The sequence below is a fragment of the Tenrec ecaudatus genome, chromosome X (assembly GCF_050624435.1).
Source record: "Tenrec ecaudatus isolate mTenEca1 chromosome X, mTenEca1.hap1, whole genome shotgun sequence".
Lineage (NCBI taxonomy): Eukaryota > Metazoa > Chordata > Mammalia > Afrosoricida > Tenrecidae > Tenrec > Tenrec ecaudatus.
In genome coordinates this window covers 12,978,951-13,005,452 of record NC_134548.1, presented here as the reverse complement: position 1 = coordinate 13,005,452, position 26,502 = coordinate 12,978,951, and the positions used below count along the sequence as shown (strand labels likewise).

Genomic DNA, 26,502 nt, shown 5'->3' with positions numbered 1-26,502 from the left:
TATAAAAATTTGCAGCCTCAGAAACCCACAGGGGCAGTTCTACCCTGTCTTGTCGTCATTACGAGTCAGAAATGACTTGACAACATTGGGCAAGCTGCTTTTCATCAAGGGAGCCCTATGAGAACACGTTTTCCCCTTGATAGGAACACTCCAGAAGTTGCCAGTCACCATCATCTCTAGATTCAAACTCAGTCATGGCCAATGCTGGCTGTGCAAGTGAGTCTCAGGCTACAGGAGTCAGTGGCTTCAGAGAACACAGGATCTACCTGCTATAGTCCAGGTGACACTGCCTGCGAAAATTGTGTGATCTTCTTCAACTCTGAAGCCAACAGCAGTCCTGGGGCCTGGGCCCGATTCCCTGGAGTTTAGCTTGGGCCCAGAGGACACTCAGTTTTATGGAGGAAAGAATAGGAATTCAAATTGGCAGAGGGCCTATGGAAAAATTTCATTCCATTTCCCAGCCACTGTTTTGAAGCCCTCTTGTATGGACCCTTTTCATATAAAGAAATGGCTGAATTTTAATCTCCTTTAGGAAACAGAGGTTTCTTGAGAAATAGGAAAGGCTCAAGAAACAAAGGCTTTAGAAGTTTTCTGACCTTAAGGCACTAAGTTCTCTTAAATACTATTCTATCAACATGTACCTGTGGGGGTAACAGAACACACCATTGGACACATCATCCCTAAAGGCCCATCCCTTGCCCTCAGCACACCATCTCATCAAAGACTGATAGGCAAAGGAAGAGAAAGAGTGGAAACATTGATTTCTATGTGGTAGTGAGTTAAAGTGAACCAGCTTTTAAAAGTCCTCAATACAAAAAGGGTGGAAGGGCTGGCTTTCTATGAAACCTGTGAGATGGGATTCAGGGAAACACTAAGAAATGTGCTATTGCTTTCCTTTTCTTTAAAGTAAAGGCAAAAATTCACAGTATATTTCTCACTGTTAAATTGGGAAAGTTTAAGCTATTAAAGTCGACGGCACAATTTTTACCATTTGGCTCTCAGATGGCAGTGTCGTCGGTGTGATGAGGGGCTTCAAGAAGTCTGTGGAAGCTCCTGGGATCTAGCAAGAATACAGTTTCCAAAATACTTCTTCAGCTCTTTGGTATCATTTGGTCATTTCCATTGTGTTCAATTCACTTATTCCGTTTGCTAATGTACATGTATCCAAGAAAATACAACGAGCACACATGTTCACTCAATCAGGATTGGGGAATAAATGATCTATTTTTTTTAACCTTACTGCAAACAGAATGGGAAGACTTTGTGTTTCTATGACAAAGATATCTATGCCAACTACAGGGACATATCCAACTAGATTTTTTATTAAAGCAACATTACATGAAACATTGCTTCTCGATGACTACTATAACTGTTCTAGATACTTTTCTGTGTTGGTTAAGCAGAAGAGGCAAGTTTCAGCTTGAAGAAAATCATGCTGGCTGAAGCGATTCTCAGTTTCAATCACACCATATACTCTTCTGGGCTTCGGATTTGGTGAGTCTGGGTACCCAGAGTTGCATGTCAGTTTGTAAAAGGTTAGGGATTACTTGCTTTATTTTGGGACGCTGCTAGTTTTCCTCTTGAAGCATTTTCTCAATCTCTTTATCCCAATTTTCATCTCGTTTCTCAGACTCTGTCACCACTTCATATTCCTGGAGCTCCTGCTGTAGCTCTTTTTCCCAGTCAGCAGCATCATCTGCGGGAGACCAACATGAAGTGACCATCTGTTATGATTTCAGTCACCTGCCACAATGCCTGTTGGTCTTAGCCATGGCTGGTAATTACCATAGATACTTGAGTGTAGGCTGACCTGAATATCAGCCAAGGCACCTAATTTTACCACAAAATCAGCATTTAAAAATGTGCTAAGTGGAAAGCAAATGCTTTGAGAATGATTGGGGCAGGGAATGTGCAGATGTGTTTTATACAATTGATATATGTATATGTATGGATTGTGATAAGAGTTGTATGAGCCCCTAATGAAATGTAAAAAAAAGAAAAGAGGAAAAAAAAGAAAGAAAATGATTAGGGCAAAGAATGTACAGATGTGCTTTATACAATTGATGTATGTATATGTATGGACTGTGATAAGAGTTGTATGAGCCCCTAATAAAATTTTAAAAAGTAAATTAAAAAAATGTGCCAGAAAATGGCTTATACACGAGTATACGCTGTTCCCTACTTTATCACTGTGTGGGGCTCAGATAATGACTGAGCAATGTTGTCGGTGTGGAAGCAAAGGCACTAAGAATCTTTGGGTGTCACTCTGCTTTCACTAGGCCTCTGCCTTTTGTTTTGTTAATACGTAATTTTTGTTCACCAGTCTGTTTCTCCCACTCCCAAGGCCAGCGGGCAGCAGACTCACTAGGGACTGCTGAGCATACTAGGCGGCCCCTGGGTGAAGAGCATGCTTTTCATCCCCAGACCCTCCACACACTGTACAGATGGGGCGGGGACGGGCACACAGAGGCTGCGACATTAAGTGACTTGCCCAAGATCACACTACTTGGCAGCCGGGCACGTTCAGGCACAGAGTCCAGGCCTTCCCTTCCATTGGCTGCGTTTCTCAGCCAGCTCCTCACAGCTGCCTTCCCAACCTCCTCCTCCACAGTCTCCCCCCCCCCCACCTAAGTGTCGAAAGAAGTTTCAGGTACAACCTGATGGGGCTAACTCCCTCGTGGGACATGCCACTGCTGCACGCACCTGTGGGAACAGCTGGTTTCCTGAAGGCCCTGAACACACCTGAGAGGGCTGCTTGAGACATGCGTTTAAATATTTATATCTACTAATATATGTATATTATATACATATCTACTAATATATCTATTAGTAAATTTCTATCCAACTTCCCTGTATATATTATGTCATATATTATATATAATATATACATATAAAAGTTTGTCTTATGATGATAAACATATAGGAGGGGCTTTCAAAAATCTTTAGAAAAACAGATTTAAAAGATCGTGAAATGCCTCCATGAATTTTTTTAAGCCTCCCGATAGATAAGGTGCTCTGGCAACATACTGGTTGCATGTTGGCCTGCTCACCAACGGATCAGTCATTTGAAACCACCAGCCGCCCTGTGGGAGAGAAAGATGAGGTTTTCTACCCCCGTGAAGTGTTCCTGCAGTTGTGGAAACCCACAGGGGCAGGTCTACCCAGGCCTATAGGGTTGCTATGGGTTGGAATTGTGTTGATGCCAATGGGTTTGGTTTATTTCCTGGTCGGTAGATAACAAAACATCTGCTCAGGCCACATTTTCTCCAAGGACAATTCCGTGACCTTGATGGTATTCTTCATGGTGTGCTACCATCATTGCTTGTTTCACAGAACAACCCCCCTCCCGCCATCTCTCTCTCTCTCTCTCACACACACACACACACACGTTTTGTATGGCTATTCTAAAATCCCAATTTTGTGCAGTCCACCTCGCCGTCTAGGGTGGGAGCAGGGCCTGGTACCTTCCAGCACAGTTGTTTCCTCTTCCTTCTTGTCGAGCACAAGCTGCTCCATTTCTTTCCTCAGATCCTCCTGGTTGAAGTTGCAGCCGTCGAAGGCATCACTGACAAACTCTGACACACCCGGGCTGGTGGAAATCTCCTCCTCCTCCTGCGACTCAAGACAGGCGCGCTGGTGAGAGACCCATGGGTGGGCACGTTTCTGTGTCGTGTGCAAGTCCTCTCCCAGGGGAGGGCTGTGCCACTGACATCTCCTGCCTCTGCCAAGTAAAGACAGCAGGAGCCTGGCTCTTCCACCTTCTAACTGGCCCAGGGGTTGGCTGACTGAGCGACTTACCACCCAGCTCTCTTGGTCTCGCTCCCAGGGTATTCTACTGGACATCTCATCCCCAACGGGCACAGCTGTGCCAGGTGCCTCACCCAGTCAAGCCCTGGCTGCCTCCTCCTCACGGCAGAGAAGCTCTGGGCTCACAGAGCAAGCGCTAGGACACCTGATCTTGGGGACTCAGACTGACTTCGTTTCCAGCCACCAACCCGCTCAGAAAACCGCATTACCTCTTGAGTTTTAAGCTGAGATTTGATTACAACAGGTGGCGTTTTGGGTCGTACTGCCTCTAAGAAGTGAGAATAAGAGAGATAATGATCGCTTGATTCAATTCTGAAGACATGTTATAATGAACAGCTAAAATACGTATGATGATTTGAAATCCTATTTCCCCAAAGAAGCTTTTAGGTGTGGCTTTCAGCTTTTCTCATGTTGGTATAGGAACTAGCCATGTGGGAATACTGTTTCATATACCATATGCAATGCCCTCTTATATGCTTTCAAGAAATGTCAGTACTAGGACAATCGTTGTAGAAGGGTTCTGCTGTTTCTCTTAGGAGAATGAGAATTACATTATTTTTCAAGTTTCTCCTTTGTCCCCGGTCACATTTAAAACAGGCCAGCACCCTCACAGGCCTGGCACCCTTACCCCCCTCACTATCCTCACTTTCTAGTTGACTAACCAGGGTCTTTACAGAATGCTGTCTGCAGTCCATTTTGTTGGGAAGGTGGCCTTTGGGGGGTAAAAATCACAAAAAACAATGGTGCAGGCTAGCCGTTGGCTGCATGCTAACATCACTGTTACTGTGTGAGCAGATGCGCCCCTTCTCCAGCCCGCAGCACCATGTCCTCAGCTCCTGTGTGATGTGCGGAATCAGGTTTGGGCACGCACTGAACAATGCAAATCACTACAAACACAGGTAGATGTTGCCTGCCTTCCCCACTCCTGTGGGGCTGGCCTCCCTTCAGATTATTATCAAGACTCAGCATGGGCAAGTAACCAACGTTATAAAGACACTTCTGACTTCAACGATTATTCCAGAAGTTAATACATCTTGCTAATATTATGAAACCTCTTTGCCAACAACCTGGGGCGCACACACTATCTCCATGAAAGCTTGCATGTGGCTGCCTTTGGGCGTGTCCTGCATGGAGCTGGGCACGGAGCGGGGCCTGGAACAAAGTTCAGCCCTGCGCTGGCGAATAAGGTTCACTCAGGACATGCCATGCCAAACCTAACAGAAGCTGGAACAGGCAGTGGCATTCCCAAGCGCTGGCGTGAGTCCCAGTGGGGGAGACTGGCTCTAACTTCCCTTGGGGGAGAGGCCAAGAAAAAGCAGGGCAGGGAGGATGAAAGGGGATGCAAACAGGAGAACTCAGAGGCAAAGCAAGGGCAGAGCGCAGGGCCAAGGTAAGGGCAGCCTGGGGCTGCCGATTGTGAGCTGGTTCAGTGATGCCAACGGCATGAGATATGGACGTCCTCTGGGCCGGGGAGATTGTTTCCCTTAGGACCTCGAGGTCTCGGGGCATGCAGAAGACCACGGGGCCTCTAAGCTACGTTCCAAAGTCGAAAGCAACTCTTTGCATGGAGCAAAGCGTGCCTCTGTACAGGTACCTGTCAGCGGCAGCTCGTTTTCCCGGCCTGGGCTCCGCTCCTCCTTGGCGGCGGCCGCCTGCTGCTGGGCGGCCAGGGCTGTCAGCTGTGCGGACTGCTTGATCAGGGAGACACGGTAGAAGTAGTTCCTCCAAAACACCTCTTCCTTCACGCTGAAAGAGACGAGAACCCCATCTGAGGATGCAGGCAAGCCACGCACACAGGGGGTGGGGGGACTAGAGTGGAGGTGACTGGGAGAGATGGCATTTGGGAGCACTTTCACATCCAAGTGAGGGTCACAGGAGAGTCTCACATGTTTTAGAGTGGAAAAGCTAAGTAATAGGAAGAAAAAAGAAGAAACCACGTACTGCTCTTTCAAAGCAGCACAAGCCAACTCCCAAAGAAGCAGCTGCTGTGGCGTTGTGGCCCACAGAAGGAGACCCGTGTGTGGTGCTGTCAGCAGAACCGGACTGTCCAGGGGCTTCTTTTGTGTTTCAAGTTTAAAACTGTTTATTGTGACTTGGGATATGGTTTACAGAGGAAACTGGGTTTTCACTCAACAACTCAAAGACACATTTCAATTCATGACACTGACTGCAACGGTCATGTCACCACAGCTCCCCACTCTTCCTTGTCCTTCCCAGACTCCTTCTTTCCTGCTCCTTCCTGCCGGTGAGCTTTATCCAGGGGCAAATGCAGCCCTTTGACCTTGTGTGGCTGATGGTTCTAAGGAGCAATGCAATGTAGTTCATTACTTAGCGTGGCCCTTCTAGCCACCCCCATTTGGGGATGTGTTGTACATTCTAGTCTCTACTTCTGTGGTTCTAGTCCTCTTTTGGAGTGAGTGAATGTTATGCTAGTGGAGCTCTGGCGGCATTGTGGTTACATGTGAGGCTGCTAACCACACGGTCAGCAGTTCAAAGAACAAACAAACCCACAGGGGGCAGTTCTACCCTGCCCTACAGGGTCACTCTGAGTCACCTTCAACTCCAGAACAGTGGTTGGTTTGTTTTGGTGTGTTATGCAAATGAGACAGGACTAAGTCCCAGTCATCAGGTCAACTCTGACTCACAGCAACTCTGTAAAGACAGGAGAAATGCCTCTGGATTTCTGAGGCTATACATCTTTTTTTTAAGTTTTATCCGCACTTCATCCACATATCATACACGTCAATAGATCGACCATATCAAGAAGAGTTGTACAACCTTTACCACAATCAATTTTAGAACATTTTCTCCCCCCCCCCATAGCTCATTGTTACTAATGTAATTTTTTTCAAATTTGGCAAAAATATACACAACAAAACATTCTCCAATTCAACATCGTCATGTATAATTCAGTGGCATTGATTATATACTTCATGTTGTACAACCATTGTTGAGATCCCTCTCCAAATTGTTTCAACACCATCAAAATGAACCCAATTCCCCCTAAGCAGAACCTCGTCCTCCTTCACCCTTGGTAACCAGAGGTCAAGTTTTTTTTTTCTTGATATAAGATTCACACTTCCAGAGTTAAATGGTTTTACAAAAGAGTTGTATACACATGATCACAATGAACTCTACTGCTCCCTCCCTCCAGCGGTAGGTTTTTAGAGGAGCAGAAAGCCTCAAGTTTCTCCCAAGGAGTGCTGGGGAGTTCAAACTGCTGACCTTGAGGTTAGCAGTCCAATTCTTAATCTACAGCATCACCGTGGCTCTCCACCTTACCAGGGAGGGTGTGATTCAAGTCACCATCCTATTTCCTTGGGGGGTACAATCTTCCCATTTGCCCTGGGCCAGATGGCAAAAAAGGACACCTCCATGGAGGCCCTCAATGTGGGCAAGACACCATCTGTGTGACCTCCCCCTCTTCCTAACTGAGCATGTGCAGAAGACTAGCGCTCAGTCCTTGGTGACAAACACTAATCAAGATGCCAGTCACTGCCCTAAAAGTCTGCTGGGTGGTCCAGGATGTGGGTAGCCATCTTGATGTGAGTCCCAATGTACTTTTTTAGTTGGGCTAAGCAAGTGAGCCCTGATGGTGTAATTATGTGTTGGGCAAGGTCAGCAGTTGGAAACCTCCAATCTCTGTGGGAGAAAGGTGGGGCTTTCTTCTCCTGTAAAGAGTTATAGTCTCAGAAACCCACAGGGACACTTCAACCCTGTCCTATGGGGTCAGCATTGACCCCACAGCAGTGAGTTTGCAGCACGTGTGAGGAGCCCTGGTGGCGTAGTGGGTTACGTGTTGGGTTGTGACCCACAAAGTCAGCAGTTCGAACCTACCAGACACTCCAAAGGAGACAAATGAGGCTTTCTACTCCTGGAAAAATGTATAGTCTCGGAAACCCACAGGGGCAGTTCTACCTCAGCCTATCGGGTCTCTGTGAGTTGGAATCAACTTGAAGACAGTTGAGAGAAAAGCGAGTGAGACCTGCTTTTACTTTGGGAATGTTTGGCTCTCGTGTTTTAGTCCCTGTGTCTGGCTGGCCTCCTCCTGACCTCCAGTTTCTGTAGCCGTGTGGAGGAAGAGGCCCCTTCAGAAGGACAGGGGAACGTTGGACTTATCAGCCTCCACAAACATGTGAGCCATTTCCTTAAGGGACAAAGTCCAGGGGGGTCCAGCAGTTCTAGCAGACCAGTAAGCCAGGTCTTTTCTCCCACTCTAAAATGGACCTCCTGCTGTGATCCCTTTCTGAGCTTTGGGCGGGCACTGGGAAGTAGGTGCCACCTCGGCTCTTCTGATCTCAGACTTGTGAAGGCTGAGTGTGGTTTGTGTGGCCCCATGAACCCTCTCGACTTATTCGCTCACCCCCCACTAACCCCCTCTTCTGTGGATGGGGAGAAATCTTCACAGGGTTTTCAGTGGTTGGTTTTTCGAGTACACTACCAGATATTTCTTCTGAGGGTGCTCTAGGCAGGCTTGCACCTGCCACCTTTCTGTTACCAGCTGAGTCCTTAATCATGCACATCACCTAGGGTCTACCCCAGGCCCCAAAGCATGACCACGTACACAGTGGCCCGGGGCCTTGAAACAGGAAAAGCAGCAAGCCTACAACATCAAAGAGTCCAACACACACACACACACACACACACGCAAGCCTACAACATCAAAGAGTCCAACACACACACACGCAAGCCTACAACATCAAAGAGTCCAACACACACACACGCAAGCCTACAACAGCAGAGTCCAACACACACACACACGCAAGCCTACAACATCAAAGAGTCCAACACACACACACGCAAGCCTACAACATCAAAGAGTCCAACACACACATACACACGCAAGCCTACAACATCACAGAGTCCAACACACACACACACACACACACACACACACACACAGAAAACCTCAGTGAACAGACATGGATACTTCATGTTGTCAAGGGACAGTGAAACCCTGCTGCACCCACACAACAACAATCACTGTTGTTCATTGCTGTTGAGTTGACGGGACTCATGTCACCCCCCAGGTGTGCAGAGCAGTGCTGCTCCCAGGGGGTTCCAAGACTGGGACCTGTAGGAAGCAGATCACCAGGCCTGTCCTTCCAAGGGCATTTCTGGGTGGGCGAGCACTTAACTTTGTGTCACCCAGGGACTCTATGTCACAAGAATGGAGTGCTATGGAAAAAGGGATACTTGCAGCGTAGGAAACAGCTCATGCTTTAGAAAACAATGGCAAACCCAAGCCAAGGGAGTAGGTGGCAAGTGAGTAAAACCTGGAAGTGAGCCAAGAGGAACAGTGCCCTCTGCTGGAGGAGTAAGTCAGGGCAGTGCCCCAGCAAAGGTGCTAGAGCTCACAGGACTAGTAGGGTCTCTGGTCAGGGGGACACAGCGAGAAGGCAGTGGGTAACACTGATGCTGGGGAGGCCCCGAGCCCCAGACATGACCTGCCAAAAGCCACACGGCACGCTGATGGTTCCTCTAGGAACAGGTGCTCGTTCTTCGAACAGGATAACAAGAGCATGTCTCACTGTTCCTCCCCCACCCCTGCCATTTCCTAGAGCCGTGGTGGCACAGTAGTTAAAGCACTCAACTGCTGACTGAAAGGTAGGGGGTTCCAACCCACCAGCCACTCTGAGGGAGAGAGATGTGGTGACCGGCCACCAGAAAGATGATAGTCTGGGGCCCCCGGGGAGGGATGGGGGCCCTTTTACTCTGTCCTGGGCGGTCAGTCTGAGTCTGGCTTGGGGGTGGTGTTCTCCCAGGGGTGGAGCCCAGCTTACAGTTTGGGCACCAGGGCAAATCTCATCCTGCTCAGCAGTTCGTCTTCCTGGAGCATGACCAGGGCCACCGGGTACATCTGATCAAAGTCAAAGTTGAACTGCACCCCAGCTGGGGGGTCCCGGAGGAAATTCCTCTTGTCCTTTGAAGCAAAGAAAAACAGCAGGGCTGAGAACTGCAAAACGCAATTATGATCCATCGTCACATCACAAATGGGACGGAGCGGACTGCAGTCGCCAAGTCCACCTGTGAGGGACCTGAGAAATTGGTCTCCTCGGGTTGGCTGGTCCAAGGAACAGCTTCCTCGCAGCTGTCACCAGTCACTTGACAGAGCTGTCTGTTGTGTGCCTAGCGGTGACCCCTGGAGATGGGTTCAGTGACAGACCTGCAGGATGTCTAAGGGGCACAGTCTCGGGTGCCACCCGTCTCTCTCAGGCCCGTAACCTGGTCTTTCTGATGATAGTGATTTTTATTCTTCATTGTTTCTCTTTTCTTTTAAAAATCATTTTATTTGGGCCTCTTACGGCTCTTATAAGATTCCATATATCGAGTTTATCATTTGTACGTATGTTGTCATCATCATTTCTAAAACATTTTCTACTTGAGCCCTTGGTATAAGCTCCTCTTTCCCCCCTCCCCCCTCTGTAAATCCTTGATCAATTTTATCTTGTTATTATTATTTCGTATCTTACACTGTCCATTGTCTCTCTTCACCCATGCATTTCTACGTTTTCCTCTGACTTTCTCCACAGCCTTCTATTATGATCCCCTCTGAGCACTCATGTGTGCTAGCCAGGCACCACCTAGTTCTTCTCGTCTTAGGGTAGTACAGGCTGTGGTTTGTGTGGTTGAGTGTGAGTTTTATTTCAGTCAATTAGAAGAAAAGCATCTGTAGTTTTGCTCCCAGAGTCTGACTTCTGGGCTGGCACATTAGCTTTCACGGGTAGATGCCCAGGGCCCATCCCCTGTGGGGTGACTGTGCTGTCTGAGGTGGGCAGAGTCTTCCAGGGCCCTTCGATGGGCTTTATTTATTTACCTTTTAATTGTGAATCGGGTGAAGGTCTACAGAGCAGGAACAGTTTCCATTTAACAATTCACCCACTTATTGTGTCATGCCATCAATTGCAACCCCCTCAATGTGGCATCATTTACTGCCCACTTCCCTTCCTATTTCAATCGATTTCCCTTTCAAACAAGTGGCTGCAACAGACCAAGAGAAAATGAGTATAATAATTTCATACCGAAGTAGAATGCTGATCTGAGATTGGAAAGACAAAGTTCTCCTAATAACGTAGAAGAAGCGGGGTTTAAAGGCTGCAAGAATGATCTCATGGGGGCAGGCCAGACTTGCACATCAAGCAAAGAGAACTTAAGGATACACACATTAAAAGTTAGTAAAGGGGCAAAAAGCAGAAGAGAGGGAGCAGAAGTTCTGGGTACTTTCCCAATGTCGCAAATTACTAAATACTTGGGTAGCTAAAAAAAAAAAAATCTCTGCCCAGGCCAGCCGAGCTGCAGCTTGTCCGCAGCAGATAATGTGCTCTACAGATAGCAAGTTGCGTTATAAGAAACTTACAGCTGATAAGGCCAAGATTTGCTGTTGGATTGTTTCCTCATCGTTACTGTCAACCCATGGAGGCACAGCTGCTTCTAGAAGGCATTGAATGGCAAAAGGAAAAGGGAACAATGGGTTACGATGGTTCCACTGCAGTGAGCCCCAAATCTGATCATGGACCTCAGCACCCAGATTGAATTCAGGAGTCTACTGCGTGTGTGTGCATTTGGTACAAAAACAACTAAACAAAATCACCCTGCTTGAATTTTATAGTGGGGAAACCAGAGCACCCTTTGACCAGGTGATTATAGAGTCAATATCACGTGTGAGGGAGGGACAGAAGGACAGACAAGAAAAGCAGCATGGACCTCCAGCTGTGCGATCCTGTCTAGGGTACAACATCCCCAAGGCATCTTCTGGTGCAGAAGGGACCACTTAGTCTAACCAGAAGACAGTTTGGGAGATCACTTAGAACTGGAGACATGAGGAAGCCAAGGAAAGTTTGAAAGAGCAGCCGGGGCGGGCCTGCTCACTGTCTCAGACATGCGGAGGCCAGGCCCAGTCTGGATGGCCAGGCTCCCAAGAATAGCCACCTCCCGCCGTCTAGTCAATACCAACTCACAAGGAGTTTCCCAGATATTAACTCTTTATGGAAGCAGACGGCCTCATCTTTCTGCTGTGGGGCCAGTTCCCCAGAGGGGCCACTGGCTGAGCCCAGCTGCTGGGAAGAACAGACTTCTTCCCTTTCAGCCTCCACAGTTGGGTTGTCTTCTTCACAAGAGATGGGGCCATTTCTCACACATTTCTGTACCCTCAGATCCTTTGTGTGGGGTCTGGCAGGTAGCAGCCCCAAAATCCAATTGGATGAATTAAGTCCCATCACACCAACCTATAACATACCTGACTTCTTTGTATGTTGTGCCTGAACAAATTTTTCCTGCTCCTTTTGGAAAGCCCCTAAAATTGTCTGTGATAAAACAAAAAAAAAAGAGCACATCAAGCATTAGATTACTTTGAAATGCTTATTATTAGGTAAGAAAGTCCTGTATGCGGCCCTGTACTCAGGTTGCTTGAAAGAGTGCCCCTTCTCCATGTCTTCAACGAGGGGCAGGCACCAACATGTTCAACATTTAAGTGTATGAAGGCTTATCTTTTCAAATGCAGAAATACAACAATTTCATTTTTGTATGCTATTCCATAAAATAATAAGGGCCCGATCATAGTTCATGCTTACCAATGGTATATCCAAAACAAATCCCTAAATAATCCTATAGCTAGGCCTTTCCTGGGGGCCTCCTTGGTCCAGGGACAGGCGAGGTCACAGTGATATGGCAGATACAGCTCCAAGCCATTGCCCCGAAATAAATGTTGCAATAAAGGGAGTGCCGTGGATTTTTGGTACCCCTGTGCATAAACGGGGGTGGGGGTTTCAAAGAGTTTGTGGCAAAAGAGAATCGAAAGGTAATGGAACAGTGCCGTAACCATTTTGAAGTCCCTTGGCAAAGTTGTGCTTACTGTAGTCTATTAAGTGAGCGAAAGCATTCGGGGAGTGTTTCACATACTGTGAGGATGAACCAAAGGTGACAACAGAGACACGCAGTGAGCACGGACTATGAGAAAATTGGCCCTGAGAAACTTGCTGGGCTCAGAGCTGCCACAAATTTTCAATTTGTAGAAACTGCACTGTCTGTGAAGTGCAATAAAGGGAAGAGCAATAAAACCAGGTCTGCCCATAGTTAGGAACATAAATGAACCCCCTAAGCCCACTCACTGTGCACGCTGGCTACAAATGCACTCTCTCCTTAAAGCCTTAGCAGGGTTTTTTCTTAATGGGCTAGGGCTTGGATCTCCTAATGGTGATATGAAAAAGCATAGCACAGTTAGCTTCTGAAATAGTTCTATGAACAGGTTGCTCTGACGCAAAAGTATCAGTGTGTTTTAGAACACTTTACAAGAAGAACAGTTATTTAAATGAAGTAGTTGCTATCATTGCTATTTTTTAAACAACAAAGAAAGAAAACAACCAAGGACCCCCCAAAATTTTAAAATTAAAAAAATCAGAATAATAACCCCCCCTCAAGTTGGGAGTGACTACATTTCCTAAGAAGAAACGTCAGATTGAACAAGCAGGCAGCGAGTTTCTTAAGTGCCCACTTCGGAAGCGCATCAAAACTGACCTTATCAATGATGCCATCGATTTTCCCTTCCTCCACGGACTTCTTTATGGTTTGTGCAGTTTTGGCCACTGATTCGGTGATCTTTTTTGTAGCTACCGTTGCAAAGTTAAACAGATAGTCTGCAGAGAAGCAAAAGAGTATTACTAGGGTTCAAGGCTACCTTTGGGGTTTTTTGCTTCCAGAGGATCCAATACTGCGGAGCAAGTTCCTTGCAAATTAAAGTGCAGCATGAGGGATGAGGTCCACTTTCTCCGCAGCTAAGGAGACCTGGGGTAGAGCAGGTTTGAACCCATGAACTGCTCTGTGGGGGAGAGACGAGGCTACAGTCTGAGAGACCCTACAGACAGGGTCGCTGGGAGTCAGAATCCATTCAGTGGCAGGGGATGGGTGGGGTGTTCACTGCAGCTCAGCATCCATCTCGCTCTCGAAGACAACAGGCTCACCCCAGCTGCTGTTTGAAAGTTTTCTTAGCCCCCTCAAGTTCTAAGTGATCTCTGAAAACAACCCCCCTCCTGCTGCACGAATCAGATCAAGGCGCAGTTATGCCTTCCTTCCTTTCCAGTCCTTCCCCACCCCCACCCCCACTCCCCACACACATCCCATCTTCCCTTTCTCCTCCTTCCCTCCTGTTCAAGGGAAAACATGCCCCTCCTCTCCCTGAGCCACCTGCTCCGTGACCAGTCTGGGGGAATATTTCAGATACAGACATCTTGGCAAGCCCAGATGGAAACACCCACCTCTACATCCTCCTTGCTATCTCTCTTCGGGTCAGCCCCAATTCAATGGCTGAGTTTTCAGAAGTAAATCGCCAGACCTTTCTTCCTTGTCTTAGTCTGGAAGCACCCCTGAGCACAGTTGAGCAACCTAGCAACACACAAGCCTCTACTGACAGGGGTGTCTGCACTAGGGGTGCAGGGTCAGTAGCCGGGTCTCCTGCACAGAAGGTGAGAACTCTAACCCCCCCCCCACCGCACTGTAATTTGCCAATTTTTAATATGTAGAAATTGCAGTATCTGTGAAGGGTGCACATAAAACGAGGTCTCATTCTTAGCTGATGCAAACAGGCAAACGTGGAATGACACGAAACCTGGCACACCCAAACCTTTGCTGTCCCAGACCACTTACTGCATGTCCTCGAGGACAGGAAGCGACACCCAGCATTGCAAAGCCCACACTTGGCAGGAAGAAGGTGCTGGCAGGGACCGCGGCGGGTGGGCTGTGGATACTCCTGCTGCCTGCGGGTTGCCTCAGTTAGGGTGCCTGTAGGGTACCTGGCAGCTGTGACTCATAATGGCCACATGGGAAGGAAACTCTAAGAGGAAAGGCAAGGGGGCTTTGCCCACCCAGTTAAATCCTTGCTGGGCTGACAGTATCACTTCCAGGCTCTTAGCCGCTTGTAGGGAGTTCAGGACAGTGCAGTCAACTCTGCCCCTTAACCTCCAGCTTCCTTTGGCCTTGACCATTAACTGAAGTCTCCTCACCCTCACTCCACAGCGCCCTCTGGCAATCACAGCCACACCCCAAAGGGACTACACTTATCTGTCCTCTGGGGGTATTACATTCATGAGGTCAGACAGCTATTCTTTCAATACCTCTGAGGAGGTGTCAAATATGTCCCTCCCTCAGCTTCTCTAGATGAGCCCTGGTGTGTGTGGGTTATATGTCGGACTGCTCACAGCAGTGTCAGCAGTTCACAACTACCTGCGGCTCCACAGGAGAAAAGATGATGCTTTCTACTCCCATAAAGAGTTACCTAGTCTCGGAGACCCACTGGGGTAGTTCTACCCTGTCCTAGTGGGTTGCTATGAGTCAGAGTTGACAGGATGGTAGGGAATTTGGGGTTTTCTGGTTGGCTTCTCTGTCCTCCTGGCCTGGCTAACTTTTACACCCCTTTTGGGTCTTTAGGAACATAGCGTTGCCCCGGGGAACCAGTCTCTGACTCAGGGCCTGGAGCAAGTATCTTGTGAGGCACTCAGGACCTGGTCTGGTCTAGCCCGGTCAGGACTTGGGACACCCTAGACCCCTAGGTTGACAGCGTCTTCCCCACTAGCCTGCAAGTTCCCTGAGCCCCAGTGCCTCCTCCAAGGGGGCCTGTGTGGGGAGTGACAACACCTGGGCTGAGCTCACATCTGTCTACTTACCTGAGTGATGTGTTAGAGGCGGCAGCCAATGATGTGCTTCTTCACAAAAATATTCTTTGCAGGTAGACAAAAGACATTGAAAGTTCAAATAGTTGAATCCACCCAACTGCCACTAAGCTGATTCTGACTCACAGCGACCCTCCATCGAATTTCCCTGAGGGTCAACTTTTATAGGAGCAGAGAGCCTCGTGTGTCTCCCTTGGAGCAGCTGGTGAGCTTGAACCACTGAGCTTGCAGCTTAGCAGCTCAACACCTAAGCCACAATGCCACCAGGGCTCCTTCTAATAGTACAGGGTTCTCTTTATTAAGATGTTCCCCAGGGGTACATTTTTAAATTGGGTTCTACAGTAACTCTCACTGCCATCGAGTCGATCCTGAATCACAGTGACTATAGGACAGAGTAGAAAGACCCCCAATGGGTTTCCAAAGTTGAAACTCTTTATAGCAGCAGAAAGTCTCATCTTTCTCCCTCGGAGCAGTTGGGGTTTTCAAAAGGCTGATTTTGTGGTTAGCAGCCAGTTCCGATGTGTAATCCAGAGGGCGGGATGTTATGTCAAACGATGTCTGATCATAATGTTCTGTCAGCTGGATTTGAAGAACTGTGGGTGAAGTACACTGACCACAGGGAACCTGCTTAGAGGAAGCATAGCTCTGGGGCTCAAGGAAAGTTCATCTCTCAACAAGAACGCCAAAGCCAAAGCCAACACAAGGAAGATTTCTCATTAAACACAGGAGGAGGACTCAGAGAGGGGTGGGAGCACTGTCACCCCCAAGCCCTAGGAGGCCAGGAGGCCTGGACTCTGAGGTTTGTGGGAGAAACACTTCCACGTGAGCGGGCTGACCAAGGTGAGGAGCGCCTCCATGATTCCTCAAAGAGTTCACACGGGCGATGGTGCCACTAAGAAGGCATCTGATGAGAGTGAGGAAGGAGTAATAGGGGTCCAGTTTCTACCTCGGGAGCTCAGGACCAAAGAGAGGGCCACAAATGAAGTAGGTAGTTCCCAAAGGAGGCACCAAACTAAAACTTTGAGGAATGAGTATGACAGTGTAAAGTACTTATTTTACCTTCAGTTTTCGGTCTGTTATTTTATTTTCACCAGCTCCCTAAGAAGGGCAGGCATACCGAATTTTTATGCAATAAATTATACATTTCTGCCAACCAAGTAACCCTCCTTTTCTTCAGTGTGCTGTGCCCATTACCTGCGTGGGCATATTATTTACAAGCCCTCCTCAGGGGAAGAAGCCTGCACCTGTTATCAGAGCTGTGGGCATAAGGACCCAATTGGATACTTTCGCTTCTCCATTAACACACACACACACACACACACACACACTCACATTTGGAGCCCTCTTGGTTTGCAGGATAGACAGCTGAACTTGAAATGCACTTTCTCCACAGAAAGAAGAGGTGGAGGAGGCTGGCCTAATTAGCATAGTTCTACTGCAATATTCCCAGCCTTCTTCAAAGGAGAAGAGGAGGAGGCCTGCAATGCAGTGAATTATTTAACACGGCTCTTCTAGCCAGAGCTTTTGTTACTCCCACCAAACAACCTTTTCCGGATGGGAAACCAGTGCGAGAAGGACATCATGCTTTGTAAAGTAGAAGAACAGGGAAGAAGAGGAAGGCCCTCAATGAAATGGATGGACACTGTGGCTGCAGCAATGGGTTAACGGGCAGGAATGATTGTGAGGATGGCACAGGTCGAGGCTGTGTTTTGTTCTGTTACACACAGGGTTGCTATGGGTCAGAACCGACTCAATGGCATCTAACAACCACCACCGAAAGTGGGTAAGAGAGAGTAAAGGATTCAATTGGCAGGGATTGTCACCAGGGTTCATTACGATTGCCATCCTGCTGGGTGAACAATCTCAGAAGCAGGAAGGTGGGGGGAGCCAATAGTGCAGTGTGTCCTTTGGATCCCAAGACCTCTGCGCATTGAACTTCCTTGATCTAGGAGACAGCTGTGACAGCAGAGGAGGTAGAAGAGTCCACTGTAAAGCTGAGTGTTTTAAGGCAGCAGGCTGGCTTGTGTTAATGGGGTGCCTCCAGACAAGTAACTGGAAGAATAGATTTGCTGACTTATGGAGTTAGAACTGAATGCCCCCTTCGGGTTGAGGCTTCAGACAGGGTGGCATTAAGGCAGAGTAGCATGCCTTTGGGGCATTTGTTGGCAACCCCCAAAGAGCTTTGTAACATTACCTGACCAGGGTAAAGGCCAACAGGCTGCATGTCTGAGAAACCAAAGACCAGAGGCCAGCCTGTGAGCACAGCCGAAAAGCTGTCCTCCCTGAACAATTGTATCCTGAGTTTTTTAACCTGTTAACTCCCTTAATAAGTCCTATACTTGTGAGTATCGTCTTAGAGTTGTGTAGTCATTGCAACTGATTATGGAACCCAGCTGAAAACTAGAGAGTGTTGTGGGAGGGACAGTTGAGAGTCAGAATTGGTAGGGTGGGGCTTGTCTGACCTCCCCAAAATCCCAAACCAAACTCATAGCCGTTGAGTTGATGCCGACTCATAGCTGCCCTATCAGACAGGTAAAATTGCCCCTGTGAGTTTCCAAGACTGTAACTCTACTCTTTATGGGAGTAGAAAGCCTGTCTGTCTGTCTCAAAGAGGCTGGCGGTTTGGAACTCCTGACCTTGCAGTTAGCAGCCCACTGCTTAACCCGATGCCGCCAGGGTTCATAGAAACCTGCCTTTGGTGATGTTTATGTGGAGTTTGATTTCCCTTCCTTCTTGTGAAGCCCAAGAAGGTCACATGTCACCCACTCGTCATTTCATTTCTTTATACATATCCCTTCGTCGTAGTGGTTACTCGTTGGGCTGCGATCCGAAAGCTCAGCAGTTTGAAACCACCAGCCACTCCTCAGAAGAGACATGGCTTTCTACCCTCGTTAACAGTTACAGTCTCAGAAATGCACAGGAGCAGTTCTACCCTGTCCTATAAGGGTGCAATGAGTCGGTATGAACTCGATGGAAATGAGCTTGATGTTGTTTGTGTGTGTGTGTGTTTTTTGGGACCTGGGCATGGATGGGAGCTAGAAACATTTTTGAAATGAGCATCAGATTAAAGTGGGCTAAACCGCGGGAATGACCCCGATTTTTACACTCCTCAAGGACGAGGCTTTTTTTGTTGTTGTTCAAGAAAGGTAAAGACACAACTCTGATTTGGCCACCTTTAGTAAAAACAAAAATTACCGTCTTACACCCCACCCCCACCATTTTGTGCTGAATGAGAACGGTTACTTTGAACTGGGGCGCTTCAGGTAGGGAAACTAAAAAAACTCACGGCTATCAAGTTGTGTCCAACTCATAATGACCTCATGGGACAGAGTAGACCTGACCCTGTGGTTTTCTGAGACTGTAACTCTTCACATGAATAAACAAAACAAAGCAAAACCTCATCCTTCTCCTGTAACAGAGCTGGTGGCTTCAAACTGCTGACCTTGTAGTTAGCAGCCCAACCTGGAACCCACTAGGCCACGAACCCTGTAAGAAAGGGACTCTTAAATGAGAGCCCTTTAAACTATTGCCTCTTCAGATGAAGAGTTTAGAGAAGACCAAACAGTTCACAGGAGGGAGGATCAGGAGGCTTGGTTTTGGGGCAAGAGTGGAATGTAGCCCAGGAGTGGAATGTAGCCCTAGGTGTATATCCCTGGTAAGTTGCCCTAATTCAGATATAGGTGACCACAGACCAGGAAGTTATTAGGCCCGTCTTGAAGGTAAGCCCTCAACAGATGTTTGCGGAACAAATAAAGTTCCCAGGAAATCCCATGTTGATTTTGAAAGACTAAGAGACTGAACCTGCTCAGTAGGAGTCAGGCGCACAGATGCTTAATTTCAGTTTTCAAAATGTAGGGAAGTCTTTCTGCAGATAACGTACCTCTGAGGGTCAGCAGGTAGAAAACACACACACACACACACACACACACACACACACACACACACACACCCCACCACCCTCACCAATCACCTCGCTTGTCTCTTTGAAAGTGTGGTCAGTACCTTTCTAAATTCATCTCTATTTCAGACCCCAAGAAGTGCTCTTATTTCTGAAACTTTAAGCCATGTGTGTGTGTGTGTGTGTGTGTAGGGGTGGGAGGGACTTCCACCTAATATCAGCCTCCCAAGCACCAGAAGGGAGTGTGGTAAGGCATTCAAAAACTACATGGCACACGTATGAGCTGCAAATTCCTAACACATTTACTGAAAAATCCCTGATGGCCTTTTCATTCTGTCACTATGAGGCCTTGGGCTAACTTTTGAGCTGACCGCCTGTCAGTGAGCGTAGGGTCCTGTGGTGACTTGTCCATGGCTGTGACAAGCTATCCTCTGGCATTTCAAATGTCAGTAGAATGATCGACGCCTAGGGCACAGGTTTCTGCCGGGCTAGGGGTCTAAGTAGGACGAGCTAGCAAACAAGGCCTGGCAAGCAACTTGGGAAAATCAGCCAACAGAGTGGAGAGGGCGTCACCAAGGTCATGGGGAAAAATGCCAAGATTCTGTTTGTGAAATTCTATTATTATTTTTATTCAACTTTTTGAAGTACACCCCACCGACACCCTGCGGTCTGATATACTGTTGGAGGATGTGCCCCCTAGGCTGGCAGACGGTCAAAACACACAGTGGCTGCAAACAACGGATGGCAGCCTATCAACAACGGTGGGTGCAGCACGACGTTGGGTTTTCATCTTCGTGGTGTCTGCTTCTATCTTGTGTTTACCCTCTTTTACGAGGGGGCTTCAAAAAGTGCATGGGAAATGGCCAGTATCTTTTAACTTGATTTTTTTCCCCTGGAACCTTTTGAAGTCCCGCCCCCCACCCCACCCCCTATCTAATGACAAGAGATCAACTCAGGCCCCGCCCTACAGGCATCCTGTCTATTCGCCAAAAACCACCAATACCAAATGGAATTATAATCAGAGGCATAAAATCCAAATCACAGCTGATTCCCAATCACAGCGAACATTGAGGGCGCAGTCGAAAAGCTCCATAAGGTTTCCAAGATTGTCAATCTTTAAAGGAGCACAAAGCCTCATGGATCTCTGGCAAAGCGCTGACCCAGTGGTTGGGAGCCCATTGCTTAACCCACGACGCCTCATGGGTTCATCACAGGCGTTTGGACTCACTGCCATCGAGTCAATTCTGACTCTTAGCGACCCTATAGAACCGAGCACAACTGTCCCTTTGAGTTTCTGAGGCTGTATATCTTTACGGAAGCCGCCAGCCCCAACTCTCTCCCGAGTGGGAATCGACTCGATGACAGTGGGTTTGGGGTACTGCTTGGTTGAAAACGGACCGGCAGGGATGAGTTAAATTCCGGACCTGAAGGACCATACATAGTCTTGGGGGTCCCGAAAGCCTCTCCCGGACGGCGTCTCTTTTCACCGTGGTCCTGATCCCAATGCTGACAAACTACGACGACTCGCACACCACTAGGGACTTCAGGAACAAGGCGTGACTGCTGCCTAGAGGCCCCGGCTCCTCAACGCCAGCCCTCGCCCCGCCGAGCCCCGGGAAGACCGATCGACCGACACGCCGCCCTCCCCTCCCCTTCCCGCGGGTCCCGCCGCTCCTCCGGGGGACACTCACCGCCGAGGCCTTTGTCCTCGTCGAGAAGCTCCTGGTCACCGACTCTCGGCGGCTCCCCCTCCGCGGACTCCGCCACCACCTCGGAGCGCCGCTCGGGCGGAGCGTCCCCCTCGGGCCGCCGCTCGTCGTCCGCTGGCGGCGGCTCCAGGCCAAACCAGCTGCTCAGACCGCGGAACATCCCGCCGGCGCGGCCGCCGCCGCGGTCCCGGTGCCCGGAGAGCCCCCCGGGTGCTGTCAGCGCCGGACTCTCCCTGGTTCGTCGTCTAAGGAGATGGCCGGAAGTAGGAGCAAGCCCGCAGGGAGCCCTCGGTTTCCACGCCTCTATGGCAACGCCTCGGTCGGCCGTTTGTCCACGTCACTTCCGCCGGAAGTCCCAGTCGCGACGCCGATTCGTCGGGATAACTTTATTGTCCGCTTAGGAAGTGGACCAGAAGCTTTCACTTGGGTGAAAGCCGCCCTTGGTTTGGGAGTTTTCTCCATCCCGGCGGAGGCGGGTGTCGGGAGGCGGGGAGAAGCCAGCTGTGCGGGAACGGTGCTAGGGTTTAAGATCGAGCCTAAGACAGGAGTGGCGGGAAAAACCAAATGCCACAGACACACCCCCTCCCCTCCTTGCAGTCAAAAAGTCATTTGCACTTCAGAATGTTCTACTTCAGCAGGTTTGGATGAACACAACTATCTGGGCATATCCGCCTTTTAGATAAGGGGTGGAGCCTGAGACCTTGAGGGCGTGACCGGATGCTTTCAGTTTGGATGCCCCAGGCCTCCTTTGCCCCCTTGCTGAAGCCCTCTGAGTATTGCAACAGACCCGGGGAACATTCCCCCAACATTGCCACGCTGCTTACTTGACCCAGGAATTATGTTCCAATAAATCTCATGAAACTCAGGGACAGACTAAACTAATTCCAAAGTTGCTTGATCATTTGCTGAGCAGGTGACCTCCCTTTTGAAAGTGCCATTTCAAGACCACATGCATTCTCCAAGGCAATGTCCCTTCTCAACTCGCCGGGGCCTGTGGGTGAGGGGGGGTGGAGGGAAGGGGGGACCAGTTTGCCCTTCTCTGAAATTTTGGGAGGTTTTAACCCTGATGCTTCCTTCAATCAAGCATTTACAGAAATAAGCTTAGAATTTCTGGAATTAATCTGGTCTTGGTAATTTGGTTAAAACTGTGACAGGCATCCTGATCCATATTAGTGGCGTCATTCCATATCGCAAAGGCCTCGCTCAAATGGTGTTACAATTCCAGCATTGATTAGCAGCAGACTCACTCTTTTTTCCTCCCTGTATCATTCTGAGCCTGACCTAGGTTTGTGAATGTCGGTTCTTTGCCACAGCCCTGCTTTGGTTACTTTATCGTTTTATGCTGAGATCAGACATGACCATACTAAGAATACATATGAAATGGGCACAAAGCTAACAAAGACTGTGAATAGGGGACTGTTTCTGTTCTGTTGTACATAGATAGGGTTGTTATGACTCAGAACATTACATGTCAACACTTCGTGACTGTTACTAAGGCGCTTCTGCCTTGATCGGCTCAGGGTGGGTGCGGCCTCCATGGAAATGGATATAGCTTTGTTATGTGGGGTCCTGGTTTACAACTCCCGGCACCAGCACCATGACAGACTGCATAAAACCAAAGTCTGAGACAGGCTTAAGCTCTAATTTCAGATTCCTGGACACTGAGGTAATTCTGTCAGAGAAGGCATCACCTGTCCCAGACTGACCAGTAGGGAGCAGTGACCACCATCCCCAATTGACCAGTCAAGAGAATATGCGTGGAACTACTCGTCAACCACCACTGGACAACGCTGATGCCAGAAGTTTTCTCCTATAAGTTTAAAGAACAGCAACACTGGACTGCCCCCGGTCCCTAGCACCACAAAAGCCCAGGGAACAAAGAACTCAGGGCTGATTCCCTTTTGGATGCTGGGTCCCGCTGTGCTGGGCAGTGAGGGGAAGAAAGCCCTAGCTCGAGCTAGACAAGAAATAAACTCCTTTTTCCATATTTGCATCTCAACTGGTCGTAATTCTTCCTTGTGCCCAAGGGGAGCTCGCGTTCCTTTCCCCAATCCAACAGTTATTGTTGTTGGGGGTCATTGAGTTGGTTCCAACGCAGAGCAACAACAGAACCAAACACTGCCTGGTCTTGCACCAGCTTCATGGTTGTTCTTCTGGTTGAACCTCCTCAAAAGCACAATCAAAACTGGCTCAAAGCCCTTAAGTCCTACGAAGTTCAGAGCCCGGTTGTCGTCCATGGGGTAACTAGCAAGTTCTAGACCCATGTGGTTTGTAAGGGTCCAGAGATAAGTTGTAATCACACACACACACACACACACACACACACACACACACACAGGAGAATTAAACCACAGTTTTATAAGACCATAGGATCATTTCAAAAGAGGTGAGGACACCTTTAGTATAGATAAGACATGCTCCACTCTAGAGGCAAAGCGGGTTCTCCCTGGCAGGTTGAGAGGGGGCATGGTTTACGGGAACACATGTGGGTTTTAAAAAAATCATTTTATTCGGGCTTGTACAACTCTGATCACAATCCATACATCCATACATTGTGTCAAGACCATATGTGCCTTTGTTACCACCATCATTCTCAAAATATTTGCTTTCTACTTTAGCCCTTGGTATCAGCTCCTCATTTTGTCCCCTCCCTCCCTGTTCCCCATCCCTCATGGACACTGATACTTTATAAATTATTATTATTTTGACATATCTTACACTGTCCGACGTTTCCCTTTGTCCACTTTTCTGTTGTCCACCCCCCATGGAGGAGGTTTTATGTAGAACCTTGTAATCAGTTCCTCATTTCTACCCCACCTTCTCTCTGCCCTCCCGGTATCACCACTCTTAGCCCTGGTCCTGAAGGGATCATCTGTCCTGGATTCTCTGTGTTTCCAGTTCCTCTCTGTACCAGCGTACATCCGCTGGTCTAGCCGGATTTGTAAGGTAGAATTGGCATCATGATAGGGGGTGGGGAGGGGAGGAAGCATTTAAGAATTGGAGGAACGTTGTGTTGGCACTTTCAGAGGGGAGGGGGTTGGCGCTCTGCAGATGGTCAAGCAACTTTCTAATTTGTTACTTGGTCTGATCTTGGGTCTCATGCATCTTTTCTTTCAAGTTTATTTGGGCCGTGGCTCTGGGTCAGCATGTTTCCCAATAATCTCTGAGTACAGTTTCTGAGTCAGAATATTCACCAGGATTTGGTTTCAATGTCAAGTGTGGATCAATCCAGTGCTCACAGAGTTGTTTGTTCATTCCCTTGGCAGGCAGGGCCGAAGCCCCTGTTCTGTCTCTAACAAGTGCCAACGACCAATTTACAGGTAATACAGAGGTCTGAGGAAGGTGTTAAATGACACCAGGGGATGCAGCCAGCAGAATCCAGGCTGTGAGAAACCAGGGGCAACAAACAACCTTGCTTCTCAAATTGCAAGGAACAGAGAGAGGGAGCATTAATACATTTTAAAACCTCTCAAGAGATATAATCCATGACAATGTATCCTTTATTGGAATCAAAATGCAAGCAAACTAATTAGAAAGGAAAGTATGCTGTTTACACACATTGCCTGAACCAAGCCCACCCACAGAATCCAATCAATTGTCACTCTCCGTGACCCGGTTATATTATACAATGTATAGGGTTTCCAGGATAGAGCCTCATCTTTGTCCCACAGAGCAATTGGTGGGTTTCCACCGATCACCTTTCCATTAGCAGCCTGATGCCTGACCCACAGCGTCTCCAGGGCTCTTTATAAGAATTGGAAATTTGGACACTGGATAGCTGATGATGTTAAGGAATCATTTGTCGATCGTGTGTGTGTTTAAAATAAATTCTTCTTTTAAAAAAATCAATTTATTGAGGGCTCTTACAGCTCTTATGACGACAATCCATACATCCATCCATTGTGTTAAGGACATTTGGACATATGTTACCATCATCATTTCAAAACCTTTTCTTTCTAGAAACATTTCTTTCTATCAGTTCTTCATTTTCCCCCTCCCCTAAAAGAAATTCTTATCTTTTAGTGATTCTTACTGAAATATTTACCAATGGAATGGTACTATATCTGGACTTTTCATCAAATTAATAGCAGATGAGGGGAATAGACAAGGCTATAGATGAACCAAGCCCGGCCATGAGTTGCTAACTGTTGAAGCTAGAGATTGCTTATATTAGTAAGTTTACTTTTCTCTATGAGTAATTTTTTTTCCATAATAAAATGTAAAACAAACAACCCAAGAACCTGGATCGGTGAAGCTCTTCGGAGAGGGTGTGGATGTATTTCCCAAGCACAGTCTCCAACCATCGACTCCCCCAACTCTGGCCACCACCACCATTTGGAGAAGCATTCATGTTTGAATCTCATCTTCTATGCAGAAACCAGCTTTTTCTCACATCAGTGTACCTTCTCCCAGCCACCTCTCAGTGCGTACTTGTTCATTGCCGTGAGGTTGAATAGGCTCTCAGTGGACCATCAAGACTCGGACTAGGACCAAAGGCCCATGGACGCCTTCTGGATGGCTGTGGTTCAATCTACAGCCTCTCAGAAGGATGGTGCAGGCCCAATGGTGTTTTGTTCCATTGTGCAGTGGGCAAACTTGACAGTACCTAATACAAAAGGAAAGTTCCAGTGGCCCGTGTGAGGAGGTGAGGTGCTCTGATTTCCCCGAAGTCCCTTTGTACAGTCTGACTTGCATTTACATTTTATTCTGGGTCTAGGTTTTCTGTAATAGGCCCAACTTGTCGTTAGAGACTGGGTGCCTACTCAGCTTTGAAAATCATGAGCTGCCTTAGGACCAGTGTCTTTAATTTTTTTTAATTTAAATCATTTTATTGGGGGCTGTGATAGTTTATTGTGCCAGCCTGACTGATAAACACAGGTAGGATTAACTGAAGGGCCGAGGGATAAATGGCTCGGTGAGCCTTGCCTTGCTTGTTCTGTGCCTCAATTTAAAGGGGTACACTATCTGTGGGATGCCTACCTTGCGGACTGTGTCGCTGTAAGTTGAGGTCCCTTTAATCCCACATGATTGGAATGTTTGTCTCTGGAGCTAGGGACCAACAGTTGGTGACCTGCCTTGTTGTTTGCTGCCTGGGTAGATATAGCCCAGCTCTCTCTACAGAAAGGGACTGGCAACTGGCAGCTCTCAAGCCTTAAAGGACTGCTAGTGTCTCACTGCTTTATACTTCTACTGTTAATTTCTTGTATTATCTATCTGTATATAATTTAACGGTATATTTCTTGTATTATATATCTATATTTATAAATATATTTCTATATAATTACTAATAATCTGGTTTGTCTCTCTAGAGAACCCTGTCCAACACAGGGGCTCATACAACTCTTAAAAAAATCATTTTGTTGGGGCTCGTACAACTCTTATCACAATCCCTACATACATCCATTGTGTCAAGCACATTTGTACATTT

The 26,502-nt window shown here is 47.9% G+C and overlaps 1 protein-coding gene across 2 annotated transcripts; it reads right to left on the bottom strand.

Annotated features, from left to right (window-relative positions):
* Positions 1–1,302: 1,302 nt before the first annotated feature.
* On the bottom strand, positions 1,303–21,353 carry SYAP1 (synapse associated protein 1). Of its 2 annotated transcripts, none has more exons than XM_075538108.1 (9): positions 21,057–21,353; positions 13,321–13,439; positions 12,044–12,110; positions 11,165–11,238; positions 9,591–9,730; positions 5,402–5,553; positions 4,017–4,075; positions 3,465–3,633; positions 1,303–1,696 (listed from the first exon to the last, which is right to left on the bottom strand). In XM_075538108.1, exons 1-9 carry the CDS (start codon positions 21,232–21,234, stop codon positions 1,569–1,571), a joined length of 1,086 nt encoding a protein of 361 aa, XP_075394223.1. In that variant the 5' UTR covers positions 21,235–21,353; the 3' UTR covers positions 1,303–1,568. The 2 variants fall into 2 exon arrangements, with proteins under 2 accessions (XP_075394223.1, XP_075394224.1); XM_075538109.1 differs by having other exon boundaries at positions 3,465–3,612; positions 21,057–21,351.
* Positions 21,354–26,502: the final 5,149 nt, after the last annotated feature.

What these genes read in the sequence shown, in the direction of transcription:
- SYAP1 (XM_075538108.1), bottom strand. Translation starts at nt 21,234, where the DNA reads ATGTTCCGCGGTCTGAGCAGCTGGTTTGGCCTGGAGCCGCCGCCAGCG. An exon ending in TCGATGGCATCATTGATAAG is followed by an intron (nt 12,111 to 13,320) that starts GTCAGTTTTGAT and finishes GTTTTATCACAG; the next exon opens with ACAATTTTAGGGGCTTTCCA. An exon ending in AAATCTTGGCCTTATCAGCT is followed by an intron (nt 9,731 to 11,164) that starts GTAAGTTTCTTA and finishes TTTGCTTCAAAG; the next exon opens with GACAAGAGGAATTTCCTCCG.